At 50.8% G+C, this 18805-nt stretch overlaps 1 protein-coding gene across 1 annotated transcript in view; it reads right to left on the bottom strand.

Annotated features, from left to right (window-relative positions):
• The window catches only part of LOC142575474 (uncharacterized), a 369458-nt gene that overhangs the window by 126361 nt on the left and 224292 nt on the right, over positions 1-18805 (bottom strand). The window contains exon 5 of the mRNA XM_075684869.1: positions 17891-18007. Coding sequence (XP_075540984.1) covers positions 17891-18007 — 117 coding nt within the window. The remainder of the gene's footprint in view (positions 1-17890; positions 18008-18805) is intronic.

The following is an 18805-nucleotide window of genomic DNA, read 5'->3' as shown; positions in this document are numbered from 1 at the left end:
CAGGTGACCAAGACAGAAAGTAGAGTTGCATGTTTCTGAGCAAACGTGCATAATATGCAAGCAAAAAGAGCAGACGACTATGTTGACGCTTATGCTCTTCCGTGTTCGCTGCTTTAAACAACAATATTTGAAAAATACCTTTTGATAACTTGGCGCCATCTATTAAGCATGACTTCCTAGAAAATTCACATCAGTAGAGTGAATGCGACGCCAACAGAGTAAATATGACCAGCAGCGAATGTGATAGTAGCGCCGCCGCATGTTCCTGCACATGACGTCACGCTCTGACGCTCGTCCGCATACGCTCGATCGCGCGCCGATGCCCTCTCTTTGCAGCTTTCTGCGTCATCCTATAGTGCCAGCCGGCACAAAAACGCGACGTTTATCGGCTAAAACCAAGCGCTATCGAATCGTCTCGAGGCGATTTCGAAACTTTGCCGCAATTCCGCCCGCGTTACCGGGCGTCCCGAAGTCGACCGCGCGTTAGTTGCCGAGCTACGCAGCAAAAACGAAGCAGATGCGCCTTAGCGCCCGCATCGCCGCAGCCTGCGCCATTCTCTTCGGCGGGCGCGGGACGTTAAGCGATCCAGGATAACGCACGTTTGGACGACACGCTCAGCGCGCGGCGTACGTTTTCCTCTCACTTTGACAGCGAGGGAGCTTCCTTTCACTTTCATTTCAGAGAAGTGAAAAAGAAAGAAGAAAAAAAGAAACGAGCCATCACGACGCAGCAGCAGCTCGCGTGGATGATTGTCTCACTCTCACTCTACATTTTCTTATTGCTTTTTCGTACTGGAGCCAGCTCGTATCCGTCTCTATGTGTTCGAGGCGGGGGAGCCGAGTTTTCTATGTCGGTCGACCTTGGACGTTTGCGTTAGAGGTCGCGGTCAACTCGCTGTGCCTCTCTTTGCATTTTCCTTTTTTTTTTTTGTTTCTTAAAGCGTTGCTGGCGCGCGTTGTGCGATGAGCGTCAGCCGTCACAACGACCGCGGGGAGGCGGCGGCAAGCGTCCGGCCTTCCTTCCTTCCTTCGTCAAAGCGAGCCGCCAGATGGCTGCACGAAATGGCGCGTCGGACCTGTCCGCTGCCGATGCTGTTTCAGTCGCCGTCATCTTGGCGCGGCTGTACCCGCGTGTGATGTCTGTATATATGTCTCTGCGCATATAGAAATATCGCTGCCTGCGGAGGCGCGATCTCTGCGCGCGTCGAACTGTCCAAGAGCGCGACGCCGCTTTATAGGGTATTTTGGGGAAGCGTTCGAGCGACGCCATCTTTATCTGTTAACGCTGCATTTATTCCTTTTCTATTTTTTTTTTGTAATTGCTACAGCCAAACGCAAGGTGCTATACATGTACATCAGTAGTATATAGCACGAGAACTGTTGCGCAGGTCCGTTCCTATATATATATATATATATATATATATATATATATATATATATATATATATATATATATATATATTGTCCTGTCGCCCACGCTGTTCGTTATATTGCATACATCGGCAGGACTAGATGGCACGGACCTTCAATTTCGCTGCCGGCAAGCGCAGTTTCTATACACTGAGTAGTTTTGAAAAACAAAGGAAAAAGTACAAGCAGTTGAATTTTAAACGCCTCTATTCCCTCGGTACTAACCGGTTTGTTTTTCAGGTATTTCAAGTATACGCGTGCAAGATAGCCGTGCCTGTTTCGCAGGCTTTGATAGAAGTCACGAAAACAAGGAACGCGAAACCACGGCGGACTAACGCGAACATGCGAAAGAACGTGCTGTGAAAAAAAGAAAAGGAGAAACAAAAAAACACGCACTGCTTGTATCTTGGTGGCACGAAGACTTCACTATGCACGCAGGTGGCTCGCGTCTCTTTGGTCAACACGCTGTAATGCGAACACGTTTTCTTCTGCTCTTGGCTATAGAGCCCGCGGAGCGTCACGCTTCGTGGTAAACATCTGTCGCCGAAAACACCCTGAACTGGTTTGTTTCTTAACGCAGACTACGCTTTCGCTGAAAGTGCAGCGTTTCCCAGAGCAAACGGTGCTCTGACAAGACAAAAAGAAAAGACGGTCACGAGAACAGAAGGAAACGCGGAGTTTCACTATTTTCTTCTCAGGCACCTGGACATTACCTAAGCTTTACCCCCTATAGGCCGGACTCTCGCGTGCGCTTCACATGCTTTCCGAGTATCTCGAACAGGAGAACCTTCTACGAAAGCCTGTCCACATCGTCAAACGTGCAATGTTAACGTCGTGTCTGTCTCTTTTTTTTAAGTATTTCTTTATTTTTTTCTTATTTCCCCGAAGTCGGGACAATGAGTCTAGAACGAAGACAACGTATCTTATTCCCTTTGGTTTTTGTTTTCGGTTGTTTTTTTTTTTTTTCGTCCGTATAGGTATGCGAATGACTCGCTTACCACCTCGGGGAAAGTCCCCCGATCGGCGGTAACAGACGAACGGCCCCGACAGACGAAGCGTTACTTGTATAGCTTCTCAGCGGGGCGTGTGCACACATCGGCGGCCATTAGACGGCGGAGGTATAGAGCTGCGGCACAGAACGCGTGGAAGGCTGAGCTCCGCTGCGATCACGTGACTGTAGCACACGTCACTCGGTGAACTCGCCGTGCGCGGGCTACACCCGTGCACATGTGCAAGCCATCGTTCTCCACGTTGGTATATATATATATATATATATATATATATATATATATATATATATATATATATATATATATATATATATATATATATATATAGAGAGAGAGAGAGAGAGAGAGAGAGAGAGAGAGAGAGAGAGAGAGAGAGAGAAGCTTTCTCTACACATACGTTCGCAGGTTTGGCACGCCTGCTCAGTTGGGTCTGTCGACACTTAGGCACTTGTGCATGTGCCTGTGCCACTTGTGCATGTGCCACGTATATGTATACGAAGGTTATATGTGCGCCTAATGCGATTACCAGCAGAGGGCCTTACGTAACCCTTGTGTGCTGACCGATAAAGTATAAAGCCAGCAGGAGCACGTAATAAAGAAGAAGAAAAAAAAAAGACAAATTCCTACATAAGGCCTGAACACACAATGCCGGCTCATCTACGTATCTGTAAAGCATAGCGATATCTTAGGTGAAATAACGCATTATACTCGCCAGATTCTTTGATTTAGTAGGGCGATTTACCTTGCTTTATCTGCTTTAACCCTTCGGCATGTGTCACTGGGCGTGCGCACGTTCTCGGCCAATGCGCCGGAGTGGGTACGCGCCACTGTGACACAAGAGGCACAGAATCGGTTTGACGAAACAAGGCGTGTTGCCGACGAACATAATTATTCAGTCAACTCGGTCCCGAACGGGAGACGTCCTTCACGAACGTTTTCTTCTACAATAGCTGTTATGGAATTCCACACATTATATAATACCTACACATTGGCGCAAGTGTGCGAACAACTGTGTAATCTGCGTAACTAGAAGGAACGAAACGTTTTGGTTTTTGTTCTTGCCCCCCTACGGGGTATAGATCTGCCAAAATAGACTTTTAATTAGTAAATTATTAGAAATTCAAGTATAATACTGATACGCCGTGGCGAATGGCGCGACTGCATGAATCATGGCTTACAATTCATGACAATGTACCCATGTTCGGGAGAACATTACTTGTTTCCCTATTATCTCTCAAGGCAGCTTTTCTCGAGCTCTCTCTCTCTCTCGAAGAAAAATAAACAGAAAGAGAAAGAAATGTTTAGATGGTACCCTGGTGAACGTAGCAGCTACGGTCGAGCCTGAAAAAAGAAGAAAAGAAAAACAAAAGAAACGCACGTTTTTGAAAAGTTACTGACGATGCACCAGTTCTTCGTCACGCACGGAGGACGAACGGAGGCGTTGCACGAAAACGTTATAGTATACGGGAGAGTCAGATTCAGTGCGCAGGCAACCGCAGCCTGGCAACTATGCACTTATAGCGAGTTATCGCGCTTATACTATTACGACGCACGCCTTCGACGTTGCGTGACCAGCGCGCTAAACTATACTATAACTGGTCCCTGCATACAGGCGCTGATGCAAACCACGTGGCCGGACCGGAAGGCGTGACAGAGACGAGAGCCCCCGAGTGTACACGCTTCGACGCCCGCTTAGAAACCTCGAGGATGCTCGCCTTCACTTTAGTGATGAGCGCGAGCACGCACGCCAGTAGAGGCATACGTCCGGGAGACGAGCAAGCGGGACGCCGCGTGCACGTACTCGTCCGTAAGTAAACCGTTTCCGCGGCAAATTCGCAGCATGCTACAGATTGCCGGGCGAACGAACTGAGCAATGTGCTACTGGAAGGCGCACGAACTCAGAGAGAGAGAGAGAGAGATGCGTACAGCAAAGAGAAGCACAGGAAAAGTGCATTACGCATTACACGGGTGGCCAGGCTTGGCGCACCTATAATCCCCGAACGTGCTCCATGGTCTCGCGCGTACACACACGCGAAAGCCTCGGCGCTGATGACACGCAAACGCGCGCGCCTCCGCCGTTGCGCCGATCGCGGTGCGGTGTGGGTCAGAGTTTATGCCAACGCGTTCTATCAGACAGCTCGCGCCCAAATTGCCGCTGCGTGCCGGCGAGCCGGGCAGGGCCGGGCGCGTATAGTACTATTCTCTCCTCGCGAATCTATACGTGCACCGCGTCCGAGAGAGAGAGGGGGGGGAGGGAGGGAGATTAAGTCGATTCCGTCTCGGACTCTATCCTGCCTGCCGTCGTCGGGGTTTCTGTTTGCTTGTTCTACGAAGCCCCAGTCGTGCTTCCTACTCCGCTGCCTCTCGTCTACACCCACCTACGCTCTGCAGTGCACTGCACTATACCGCGAGGTGCGCATTTCAAGCATACGGTGCACTGCACCGCATTGCGTGCCTCCAAAGCGTATGCCTGCAAAGTTGGTGAGTGAGCGAGATGAGGGAGCAGTGTGTGCAGTGGGCCTTACGGTGCATATTCAAGGTACGAATGCCTGCAAACTGTGTGCACGTTTACGGTGCAGTGGACCGTTTAGCGCACCTGCAACTATAGTATATAGGTATATGATGGCGAGCGGTGCAGTACAGCGCACCTTTTGCGTGAAAGATGCACGCAGATATACCGTGCAACAGTGCAGCACAGCTGCAAGGTGCAAATACACTGTGCATCGTATAGCATATATCTGCAATGTCAACGCATTATAATACGGTGCACTGCCCCGCATCGTATGGTATGCAAGGTGCCATGTGAGAATACACTGCACGGTATACAGCACAGGTTGCACGCTATAAACGAAGGTGCACTCAGTGTATTAGGAAAAGGGCTCGTTGCACTCGCCGCAACAATTAGGTGCACCGCACGAGCGAGCATACATAATACGGCAGTGCGCAACCCCCCCCTCCCCCTCCCCCCCACGGTTATGCCTCATAACTGCAACTTTCGTGCGCGCGTGAGCGCTACTAGACAGCTCTTGTTTTCGCTAATAGGAGGAGGAGACGCCCGTCGGAGCAGACGGGACCGTAAAAGATCGCCAGCGCGTAACGGCTCCGCGAGCGTGATCTCGATGCGCTCGGCTGTTCCCTTCTACCTGTATTCTTCTCTTTGTTGTTGATGTTTTTTTCTTTTATAGCTTGCATCGCGTGACTCGAGGATATCCCCGTGGCAGGATGATGTGCGCATAGCGGTCCTGCGCGACTGGACGCGGGTTCGTCTTTCCGGAAGCGCACATTCGGAAATTTTTTTTACGTGCCCATATAGGCACGCGGGCACGGTGGTTCCCGAACGGTATACACACGTGGCGGGCTACAGGCAGAGGGCGATTGACCGAGGCTGAAGCACGCTCCTGCAGGCGAGGCTGAGCCATCGAGCTTGAAACGATCCCTTTAATAGAACGGGTCGGCGCTGGTGTATACGAGCAACTCGACGGCGCAGCTTCTTCGATCAACGAGAGAGAAACGCCAGGGCAGGGAGGGGGGGGGGCGAGGAAGAAGAAGAACGTATACACATCAGGCCATTATGTATCGCGTTACGAAAGCGCTTCGCGATTGATCATAACAGATGTTGCTCCCGCAAACTTATATAGATATATATGCGCGAGATAACTAGCTTCACTTGCGATTTCTTATCGCGTGATTGATGCATCTGGCGAATCGAAACACTGGTCGCGCATCAAACGGGTCGGGTTGCGCGCACCTCGGCCGGCGCACGAAGGTAAACGCAAAAAGTGGTCACGACGTTCGGGATGCAATCACCGCCTTTAGTGGACCGCAAGAAGGGACGATATTAGAGAACGCGTTCGTACGTGGCCAACGAACGATAGACAGGCGTCTGTGGATGAGTTATGCGAAAATATCGTTCAAGTCGAACGCACGTATACGCCTCGGGTGGATAAGCGCTGCAGGTCGGCACCGCGGCGGCCGGCGCGAGTGAATTGTGCGTGCGTGTGCGTGCATGCGTGCGTGCGTGCGTGCGTGCGTGCGTGTGCGTGTGTGTGTGCGTGTTCGTGCGTGTGCGTGCGTGTGTGTGTGCGTGTGCGTGCGTGCGTGCGTGCGTGTGTGTGTGTGTGTGTGTGTGTGTGTGTGTGTGTGTGTGTGTGTGTGTGTGTGTGTGTGTGTGTGTGTGTGTGTGTGTGTGTGTGTGTGTGTGTGTGTGTGTGCGTGCGCGCGTGTGTGTGCGTGCGTGCGTGAATGGGTCTGGCGGTATAGCCTCCTCTGCAGGCGTTACCGATGCTCGAACTCGCATATCGTTCTAAACCGTTTTACGACGACCGTGATCCGATCACTTTGACGGCTCTCGTATATAAGCGCTTGCGACGAGATTCGATCCCTTCATCCCAGTCCCCTCGAGAGAAAGCGGATGCACGACCGGTGCTCCGTATGCATAGTAGGGTCGCCCGCTCCTACAAGCGGAACACCTCGTTAACAATTTAGCGCCGCTATAGATACCAGCCTCAGTTTGTAATTATTCGTTCACGTTCGGGCGCCCCCGTCAGCTTTCATTTGTAATAGTACTGCCTGGTAGAATTAACCCCCTTTTCCTCACGTTTACGTTGCGCGTCATGCGGGGACCCCTTTCTCCTCATAAATTTTAATAAATTCCGAGTTATACATTCGATAGAACGATAACGAGAGTCATTTTTCCTTATTGCGGACGACCGGTTACCCGGTACATAGTACAGCGCACTTCAGTCCTATACAAGCGGTGACGGCGCTTAAATTTGGAAGTAATTTGGCCCGCAAATTAATTAATACGCGATTGTTTCAAGCATTACGACTGTCCTTCTTTCTTTCTGCGCCAAGTGAATATTACGTTGACTGAGTACAAGGCCCATTCCCTAAGAGTAATAAAAATACCACCAGCTACATCCCGCGCGCCGTCAGCACAATAAAGCCTTATAGACATGTAAGGGCAAGAATTGCCAATTTCTCTCCGTGGTTCCAGGTGAAGCAGCGTTAATTCGCAAGCACCTGGCGCTTTCGCCTATAATACGCGTACTCTCTATTACAAATGCGACGCTGCTTCGAAGGGGAAGATTTACGTTGCTTAGGGATGGCCCAAAGCAACAGCGCTCTAATGAATAAACCCCGCGTCCTTCGAATGCCACTGCGGGATCGCTCGTTGGCGAGCAACGAAGAGCAACGCGATATACCGCTCGACCGTTTTCGTTTCTGTCCATCGTTAGACTGAGAGATCGCAGATACATCGGCGAGTCTCCGCTGGCTTCGCTCGAGGACAACGTTAATGAAGGCGTTCCTTCGATCAATCATCGCTGCCGATGATCTCGCGCACGGCTATCCACCTTGCGTCGCGTTGTCGACGCCACGTTTGGGAACACGCGTACCCCCGCTGCCGCTGGTAAACCCCTTCCGCGAGCAGCCCCGACCGAAAGATAAAAAAACGAAGAGGGGGACGGACGACGATCGTTCCCCGCACGGCACGAGCACAGTGCACGGGTTCGGGCACGCAATGGCTGCGACGGCGGTCAAGAATCCGCCGCCGGGAGCCTTCAACCGGTCTCTCCGCTCGCTGCCGCGTCTACGCCCTTTTTCGCCGCCCTGTCCCCCCCCCCCCCCCCCCTCCCACCTCGGGACAAATCCAACGGCGCCGGCGGGCCCCGGAAGTGCGGAAGGCTCGAAAGCCTCGCGGTGCAGCGCGAAGAAGAGAAATAAAAGAAAAAAAAAAACGAAAAGGCGCGCCGAACGTCGCCGCCGCCGCCACCTCCGGACACTGCCGGCAGCTCGGCTCTTTATTTGCTCGCCTCTTCCTACACGACCGCCGGTCGACGCGGTTCCGCCGTTTGTTCTCTCTCGACCAGGGGTGCAGCGCTGTTAAAGGGGGCGGCGAGTAAAGAAAAGAGAAGGAAAGAAAGTCCCATCCCATTTACGACTATAGCCCGCGCGCCAGCGCGCTGCTGTGGTAGTGCCCGTACACGAAAGAGGGCCGCCGCGGAAGGCACTGCTGCATAAAAAGGCGGTGCCTTTGTGGGTTCTGCATAAGGGCAACGTTGGTGAAGGGTTTAGCCATTCCTTTTCTCTCATTCTCTCTTTCCCTCTCTTTCCAATTACAGCCCTGTATTACCGCATAGTTGGGCCAAAGCTGTCGAAGATTTAGGGGCGTCGACATAACAAATCTTGTGGCTGCGTATTTCAGTTCACCCCGCCTCCTTGTCGACGCGAGTCGGCGGCTATATTCTCTCTGGCTTCGATGCAAGGGCGTCGAAATCAATAAAGTGTTGTTGTTGTTGCTGCTGCTGTTGTTGTTGTTGTTGTTGTTGTTGTTGTTGTTGTTGTTGTTGTTGTTGTTGTTCCGAAGGTTCGTGAACATCCGAGGACTACAGGTGGGCGCCGGATGAGAAAGCTCGATGTTATTACAAATACAAAAGGGGATGATGACACAAGCTTCCCTCAATAGCATTACGCCAATAAAGTTACTTGGCGAAACAGAATAAAGGAAATGGTAGGTGGGGATAAATAGACCCTCTCACCTTAACATTTTAAGTACGTTTCCGGCTGTATTACGTACATGCAAGGCGAGGACGCTGACCCTATCGTCGGCTTGTACTCATTCATCACCCGGGGTATCAGGTCCCGGTCAGTAAAGACACCAGCTTGCCATTTAACGCAGAAGAGCCGACATTTTCTCCATAAGCCAGGGACAGACATGTGCGAGGCACAGACAACAGGCATGCGCAGCGGCCCGCAGGAAGAAGGAAACGACGGGATCGATTCTGGGTCAACTACCGACGTCGCAGTCAGTCACGGCAGACAAATGATGCTCAAGGGAATTGCTGTGTTTTACCGCAACGCGATATGCGTATTGCCGCGTTATATGATCCTGCTTTCGATATATTGCCATAATTCACCGGCCCATCACATTTATGTACCCGATCTTTCCAACAGCGCACGGTCTGGTCACCGGACAGCTGCAAAGGGTAACGTTCGCACCGTACTGTTCCTTCGAGGCTTGCACAGCTCATCGAGTTGAGGCTGGCGCCCGGAAACAGAGAGAGAGAGAGAGAGAGAGAGAGAGAGTTCAATGGAAGCTGATGACGTCAGTCCGCAGGCTGACGTGGTCAGCTTCCATTAAGCAGGGCTTGCTACTTCATCTGTCAGCTTCCATACGCAGGCTTTGCTACTTCAGGTGATGTGTTTGAGATGACACGAAGAGCAGAAAGGAAGAGACGAACGCAAAAAAAGAAAAATGTAGAGATACATAAGCAAATCAAGACCAGATGAGATTACTAACAAAATGTTAAAGTACGTCTACAATAGCTGAACGGTGCAAGTATACAACGGCAGGGTATTCGCAACTCGTATCGCGTTTCTATTTCTGTCCCAGGTCCCTATGAAATCACTAACCCATATTTGTCCTTGTACACCAAGTGAAGTCCTTGCCGCTGACCGCGTGGCGGTCAACGACAGGCAACGACAGTGACACAGGCAACGACAGTGACGCAGCACGCGCTCGATGCCAGGTATTTTGCACTCATTGCTCAGCAATTACCGATTGGCGTAGAGGAACCCTCGGATATATAGACAGGACTGCAGCAGCGCGCCCGCGTACTGGTGCCGTTCAAGTCCCGCATACTGCGACTAAAAGAAGCGGCGAGCCAAAATTTCATAAGAGATTACACGCGGAATCTTCTGTGGCAGTTATCTAAGTGATGCGCAAGCATTTGTCACTATTCACCATGCTGTTTCGTTGTCGTATGCTGCCGTGTTTGGTATAACTGCGAGAAACACCGGGAAAGACTAGTGAAACGGAGAAGCGCGGTTGCAACGCCGAAATGTTGCTGCTGTTGCCTCAAAACATGACTCGTACCCACGAGGGGGATTGGCCACACTGGATGGACTGACACGAAATGTTCGCCGAGACCAGCATGAGACGACAAAGAAGAGGCGAGTAGCATATAGCAACGTTCACTCAAGTTATAGCTAACTCCCAGAGGATGTGGACGTGGGATGAAATGACGAGGGAGATTTTGTAAATGCAGCAAATATATACGATTATTATGCATAGACTGTCTCTTGTTTGGTTCTCCCTGTCGCGTTTCTTCTTTATCTTCAAATTGGGTAATGGTGCGTTTCGACGATGACGCTGCTTCGCGGAATATGCGCACTGGCCGATGCCTGCTGTAGTACGTGACGTAATGGAACAGTGTCACGTTTGGCATGCCGCGTACGCAGACGTGTTCGGTGACACTGCTTCCTCTCGATACGAACCATTATCAACCGTGATCAACCGCACTCCGGCGGCGGCTGCATATGGCGCGGCTTGAAAGCGATCTGCGATGGGGACAGTGCTGATAGCTTCGTGTGCGCCATCTTCCCACCGCTTGGTTCGCGTTGAATCGAGAGGCAGCACGAAGGTCAATTCGCCAGCTGCCGCGCACCCTATTTTCAAAACGATCGCCTCACGTGACGGGCGGGCGGACGGGTTTCCTCGTTGGGTAGGCATAGAAGTTCTTACGCATTCAATCCAATACACTACCGGGAAGCTTGGCACACCAGCGTTTCCGTAGTTACAGCATAGATTAGCAACGCAGCGCTCGTCTTGAGCGGTTTCCCTTGCTTTCCTCTCGCGTAACGCTTTGCGCTGTAGCTGGCGACGACTATATACCCGCATAAACTACACACGTGGGCGGCGTGTCACGGTCGTAATCGATTCACCCGGGCGTGCTACCGTCATCCCAATGCAGTGAGGTACAAAATAACAAAAAGAAAGACGATTACGGACGCGGATTCTTGATGTCCTCGCGTCAGTTCGAGCATATCGTCTTGCTTCCACGACGCCCCCGCGGCGCCAGTAATTTTCAACAATACACGTGTCTTGGACAAACCTGCTGGTGCTAGGGAGTCCGTCGAGCCTTTATATGCCGCCGTATCCTGTTCATTAGTAAAAAGAGCTGTCACACACATGACCGCGCCTTTCCCTCTCCGTGGGGTGTCGTCCGGCATTTCATATCCTTTGCAGACGCGTCGGTCAAAGCCGCAGCCAAACCGCGGTGCTGCAGCCTACACGTGACAGGAAAAGGCGTTCTCCCCATCCTCAATAAAGGAGGGGAGGGGAGAGAGAAAGAGGAGTGGGTGGGCTTTTCCTGTCTCCGATGCGTCTCCCAAGTTGCAAATGCGGCGGTCGTTTAGTGAAGAACTCTCCAATTCTATCGCTCTTTTCCCCGTATCGTCTGTACCGTATACGAGGATAAAACTTGGGCTGTTGCCTAAGCACTCGAGACCCGTCAAGGTTACGGCCCGAAAGACTCGCGACTAAGCTGCAGCTGCTAGAAAAGACGACAGACACAAGCAGAGTCGCGCAAACAAGTCAGTACGTGTATCCATCACAGCACCGTGTGTTCATCGTCCTTTGCGGGCACAGAATTTTCGCCACGGTTCAAAGCCACTTCGCCCAGTTATCGGTTCTATTGCGTGAAACAAGAACTCACCGTGGCGTTTTAAAGACGGCTTCTTTAATTAGAGCCAATCGTTCTTGCTCTGTCCGACGCGTAACTAAACTAAACATAACTAACGTAAACATAAGATAGCTAAACGACCCGGCGTCGTTACAGTGAGCTACTGTAAGAGCCTTAAAAAAAAACGTCTTCAGTGAAAGTGATACCGTATCTGTGTGTTAACACATAGGGAATTTCTTAATGTTCGCATTTATCTTGTATTAGTCGTTTCACACGATTGATTGACTTATGTCTAATTGCAGAAGCTACAGGCATTTTGTTGCGTCTTTTTCTTCTTCTATATTGATTCTTTAGCAAGATTGCGAAACGTGTTTTACAGACGGATTTGTTTAATATCACCGCGTTGTTATCACTGTTTGATAATTGAATAATTCATTGCTTGTGCAGAAGCCGGTGGTATAATAGTCGCCAGCATTTTCAATTTCATCCAAATAAACCAATCAATCAACGAACCGATCAAGAAATGTGCACATGCCAACGCCCATCCCAGAGGACTACCGCACGGGTTGTTTCACAACGTGTTCGCATCCGTAAAGCTTAAACAAACGCTCTTTGTGAACCACTGACGGCCTCTCCCACGAGCCAGCAAAGATGCATTTCCCAACGTGTCGCAACCGGACCTCCCGAGAGGCCACAATTGCAGGTGTACGAACTGTCTATTCATACATTTCTTTCTTTAAATCCAGAGAATGTTAAACTTTCCTGAAGAAGCCAGTACGATTCAATTTTGGCTGCGTATGAGTGCAGTACATTATTTTCCAGACGCGAGAAATGACTCAGGGCTGTGAGAAATGGAAAGATAGAGAGTGGGGAAAAAAGAAGAAACTAATAGGCTCACGGCAAACTGTGCGGAGGCAGAGCAACCGGATAGAAATTGAATAAAGAAAAAACCTGGCACTCCTGCCGCCACTGGCGCGCCTGTTATTCAGCCGGAAATATGTGGCCCACAGCCACGACAAACGGCTCTTCTCCCAGTCGCCGCCGCCTGTCTCTTCACCGCAGTACACGAGTGCACGCAGGCGCTGCCTACGGCACGCGGAAGCGCCTCGCAGGGCGCCGAGGTCGGGATAAAGAGATGCGCGCCTTTGTTGATGACCTGTCGCAAGCTGCGGTCGGTTACGACACCGGACTCCGCGCAGTGGGAGGCGTAGACAGCCCCGCGAGAAAGGTGATCCGTCGCCGACGGTAGGTGCACGTGCGTTGATTGTCACTTGGGGCGCTTTGAATGCAGAGCAGACGTTCTGCGGCGCCATTCCCGTCAGCGACCGGATACGCCACGTCGGCCGGGGCCCCGGCTGCTCTACTATAAAGCTCCTCGCTCGTACCTATACGCGAGACGAGGAAGCACTTGCCCCAGATTGATCGTTATTACTGCAGCGTCGATCTCGGAGATACTTGTGGCTATCGTTTTCCGGACGGCAGCCTGTTGCACGATGCTACTTCCTGCCGCGCTCTTGCTTCACGCGTGCGAGTACGCGGACACGAACCATCTGTGACCTTGGGCGGGGGGACCGAAGACGGCGCGAAGGAACGCCTCTTCCCGCTTGGGCAACACTCGGGAGAAACAAGAGATGAGCTATGCGAACACGGCCGCGCGCGCGCTGGCGCGAGACAGTTGAGGGAGAGAGAAGAAGAGGCCTCCTACATAAGGTTACACACTTTGCATCCGTTTTTCGGCGGGACACTTTTTCACGCCGAATCTGTGCGTGCGTGACGCAAGGCGGCGCGTCTGTACGCACGTATAACCGCCGGTGTATACCTGGCTGTCTCTCGTCCGCGGGGCTGTCCGAGTGTGGATAGATAGCAGGTCCGCTGCGCCGACCGGAGGTGCGAGAAGTCGTGCTCCGGCGGGATGGCGGTCTGCTGTTTCGAAACTTTGTATTAGCGCACGCGCTCCGGCATGCCGCTTACCGCACGGTCCTTGAACGAAGGAAGGAAGGAAAAAAAAAAAGACAGAATGCTGACGGAGGCGTGAGGAACGTAATGTACGAAGCGTGCTCGAGCTGGCGTTAGCCGATCCGCGTGATGGAGTGCGGCGATCGCTATACGTTCGACGAAGGAGCCAAGCCAAGCGGAAGGGAGCATATAGCTAAGCTGCTACGGGAGTGGGGGGGTGGGGGGGGGGCTTACTTCTATGTTGCGACAGCTGACTGCCAACCCACTAGGGCGTGAACGCCTTCCTTGCAACGTGCTCGTTTATTAACTAACTAACTAACTAACTAACTAACTAACTAACTAACTAACTAACTAACTAACTAACTAACTAACTAACTAACTAACTAACTAACTAACTAACTATAACCAATTAACCAACTAATCAACCAACCAACTAACTAACGAATTAACTAGCTAGCTATAAGTACCTAACTATAACTACCTAACTAGCTGACTGCCTGATTGGCAGATTAATTAAGTAAGCACCTAGCTAACTAACCAACTGTCTAACAAATATGTAATAAGAGAATCGCGCTCATTACGGAATATAGTTAATTGCGCTTAATTACCTCTACGCGAGACAGTTATGTTAGCAGTAAAGCTTACTTGCTGCCTTACCCGGCCTTATAAACGCTGCCGGAGCGCTTTGAAACGACCAGTCAGACGTTGCATAACTAGATAATAGACAAGCACGAAAACTAAACACGACTAATTGGCAGGCCAAATGGCACACTACGAAACACATTTTTCAAACAAGCAACTGAACTTCCCACTGATTAGCAGGATGATGAACTAATAAACCCACGAGGAAACTGTGCAAAAAGAAAGAGTAATTAGCGAAGTCGTCAAGTAATAACCCCACTCGGCCAACCCGCCCACTCGTCACCCATTCGCTCGGCCACTCGAAGCCATTTCAACGTTCGTCAGTGCCGAGCCTATAAGGCGAGGCTAAGCGCTCCGACAAACGGTTCGCGACTGGCGACCTTGACACGGCGGTTAACAACGGGCGCGTATTAACCAGCGCGTCGAGGCAAGACACAGCCTCCGCGAAGTCCTTCATTTGCGTGCCTGTAACGAACGCTTTATTGAAGCTGCGCGAGCCGACAGCACGCGCGCGTGCAGTCGAGTAACAGCGCCCCGTCCTTCCGCGCAAAAAAAGAAGAATGCAAATGAGCTGCCGGTCGACGCGGTCAGCGTCAGTCTCCCCCGCGCGTGACGAGACGCGAGGCAATCAGCGACTCGTCGACCGGCGACCCTGACACGATCGGCCGCAAGGATACGTCGCCACTGTGTGTTCCCAAATTCTTGCGCTTGCGAAGGATAGACGGTAAAGCACTCGTTTAAGAACGCCTAACTTGTCCTTCCTTCCACCCAGCTGTTCAATTTATGCTTGTTTCGGTTGCAGCGATGGCCGGTGCTTTAAAAAAAAATATTGCCGTTACCTCGTAAAACATCGTAAAACAAGCCGAACCGGCTTTACGAGCTAGGCTTAGCGTTATAACCGCCAGCCGTAAACGTCGCAGTCCAAAAACAGCTGCCGCGCAGATCTCGTCGCTGTTGTCGTATAGTTACTGTGACTATTCTCATTGCGGCCATTGCCGTCCCCGTGGTTATTGCGTAGCTATCAAATCATTATTAAGGCTGTGCACGTGTCCACAGATATAACGGCGCTGAGGCGTACGCACGTGCTGAAGTGTCCGTAAACCAACGCGCCAGTATACTAAATAACATATAATACGCTGGTGGTGCATGTATAGACAACCAAGTAAGGCAAACACTGTCAAAATACGTTTTTTTTTTTTTTAATCCTCCCGTTTCGGCTCATGTATGGGAGTCGAAACATTTCTTAACAAATCTGGCCTTGGTATAGCGTTTGTGTGTAATCCTTCCCGACAAGACGAGGTTGCTTGAGACCCTCGATTTCATCGATTTGACATATTCCCGGCAAAAGAGAATAGCGTAAACCATGATGACCACAAAAAAGTGAGAGGGGACGCGCACAGAAGCGCTTTTTTTTGTGGTCCGTGCCGGATTGCGCTGTTCTCTTTTACCCGGACACGTACCGACTCGCCCCATACAGAAGCTTTACTGACATATTCCCGTCCGCGACCGTTCCCGGCAGGCAGGGTTAATTGCAGGCTGATAATTAATGCGGTGATTACAGTTCACGCACGGATTGGAGAGCTATAGAGAGGGGGGAAAAAAGAAAGAAAAGTGAGGACTTTTCACAAACTATAGCGTCGCTGTAAAAAAAAAAGACACCGCGCCTTTGACAGGGGACGCGTCAACTTGAGTTCGCGATGACACTACGCATGGAGCGTGCGAGAGGGAGATGTTTTGGACAGGAACAAGTTCAAGGCCCTGCCCCCTCAATCCTCACGACGCGGGCGAGGCCCTAGCGATGAGACCACCGTTGACGCGCTGTGAGGTGCGGCTTGCAATCTAGGCATTCCATGCACCCCCGCTCTCGTCACCTGCCTGCTGTACACGTATCCATACGCGCCGCCGGGACTCGTTTAATTGCGTGCAGTGCTGCGAACAGCGCGAATCTGACCTCGACAAATCAAACAGCGTGCTTATCCACTAGGTGAGTATAGCGTTAAAACGCACGAGAACGACGTGAGAACCACGCTTGAGTTACTGCTTCACTGTCCTCGAAGAGTGTACTATAATTCGTGCCGCGATTCAACGCTCTATCGCGTAATTCGACCTCCGCGCGCGATCCTGGTTGCTGAGTACGCATTAAATTCTCATAGCGTTCGAGCGCCGCCATCTTCGGAAAGGGCGTAAAATGTCGATTTCCGTGCCCCTCTTTCCGGCTGGCGCGCGGTTGTTCCAGAAACGGCCCGTGTAGAGGAAAGTCTGACCGCAGTTAATGCAGCAATTTTTCTGCTATCATGTACCCGCTCGCCCTGTACCTGAGTGGCGCACACCACCCATGTTATCACCAATACTGGCTGGTACAGGAGCGGTGGAAATATGAAAGAAAATGTTATCTGGAGAAAAAAGATATCGTGATATTATACCCGTCCTGCCTTTCTTGCGTGACAGAGATATATACAACTTACCGCCTATAAGAGCGACAAATTTAGACTCCCGGTAGTAGCCTATACGCTCCGACTAGAGGTGCAATCTAGCCGACTTCGTTGCGAACTAGTGACATTCAAAACGTTCGTTCTCCGCTGGAAGACCGCACTGCTCAGCTCGAACCTGACAGCACAACTCTGAGCCGCCCAGCGAGCCGAGGAAGCCGTTTCGAGACAAGGTCTCGGAACCGCGTCCGCGGCGGGTGCCCAGACCCACTAAAGAGACGCCGGACTCGAATCTCGTTGATTTGAAAATAAATGTTTACGCTCTACTTTAATAAGACAAGGATACGGGCGACGATATATGGAGACCAATGATATATTTCCCGTATTTCGCATACCTATATACATGGTGGTCTACATCCCCACGAGCTCTCTTCCAGTTTCAGCAGTGTGTATACCACCAATCGGCAGTCTTTTGTCGGACGATGCCCTCCGCGACGGACCTCCCGAGGCCCTCCGAGCTGTGATACCACGGGCTTGAAACATCGCCGGAATCATATTAGGGATCCTGGACTGAGGGTTCCTCCCACACTGCTCTCGCCATTCAAATATTATTAATAAAGATGTTTTACTCTCTCTCTTTCGTCACTGTGCTTATTCCAACGACGAAGGCCCCAACGATAGTGCGCGGGCGACGAAACAACCCCCAACTCGTCAAAAAAAAAAAGCAAAAAAGAAAACATCGGCATCCTTCTAAGAGCCGAGGCCATGGATCCACATTTCGACCGATGACAACAGCGCTTTGCTTTCTTTTTTTTTTTTTTTTAACTAAGCGCAGTATGTGCGTGACAGCCGCAGCTTCCCGCGATACTGCTAGGCCTGAAGATGATCAGCGGTGGCAGTTCGATTGCCACCACACGTTGTATAGCTCGACGGTGCAGCTGAAATAAAGCGAGACGAAGGCGTATACACGTCGACTCACCGTGGCAGTCGAAGCCGTCTCCCTCGTAGCCGGGAAAACAGGAACAGTAGAAGCTGCCCATGGTGTTGGTGCAGTGGGAGAACACGTCGCACGGCCTGTACTTGCACTCGTTCTCGTCTGCGGACGCGATCCGTGCGTGAAGGAGCGTGCGAAGAAAAGTCGATCAGAAAAACAGCCTGCTCTTAAGTGACGAGCATGGGACAATGGGTTCGGGTTAGAAGAACGCATTCTTACTTGTAACACCGGGATGAAAAGGCGCAGACAGGTAGACAAAAAATAATAATAATAAACGCTAGATTACTTACTAGCATAGTCAAGATAAAAGTTACAACCTTCTTGGTAATAAACTATTTAGCTTCCTCTTTGGATTCCGGCTACAGCAGTATTTCTAGGGCAAGGCAGGTTGGTGTATCTCATATTCATGCACTATCCTAAGGGTACAATAAAAAAAAAAAAAGAAGTGGCACCAAAATACGGAGTCTCAAGTAAATTACTCAACCAGAAATAAGTATGGTTGCAGTTGTTCAACGACAAAAAAATTAAAAAAAGAAACGTACTTGGGAATCAAGTCAAAGTATGTCAGGTAACTCACATGCATGGAGAATTGCATTGCTCTATTTGAAGCATTTATTTCTTTCCCAACGGATAAAAAAGTGTGTGTTGACCTCAAGCTTTACTGTTGCTATCAAAGGGCGTAAATTTCGAACTATATAAAAATTATCCCAAATACATCAAGGAAATTAATTATAAAAAATTGCTCCCCGTGATCAAGGCGGGTGGCCCACGAAGGTGGTGGACCGTGGCCGGTGCCACATAGGCCTGACTGGCCGATGTCTAATAGTGTGGCTACGATAGCATAGCGGCTATACGAAAAGGCCCGCCTCGTACATTCCCTCTTCAAATACGTGTGAAACG

This window comes from Dermacentor variabilis, chromosome 3, assembly GCF_050947875.1.
Source record: "Dermacentor variabilis isolate Ectoservices chromosome 3, ASM5094787v1, whole genome shotgun sequence".
In the NCBI taxonomy this organism is placed as follows: Eukaryota; Metazoa; Arthropoda; class Arachnida; order Ixodida; family Ixodidae; genus Dermacentor; species Dermacentor variabilis.
Note: the sequence above shows the minus strand (reverse complement) of the source record. Positions and strands in the feature narration are given on the sequence as shown.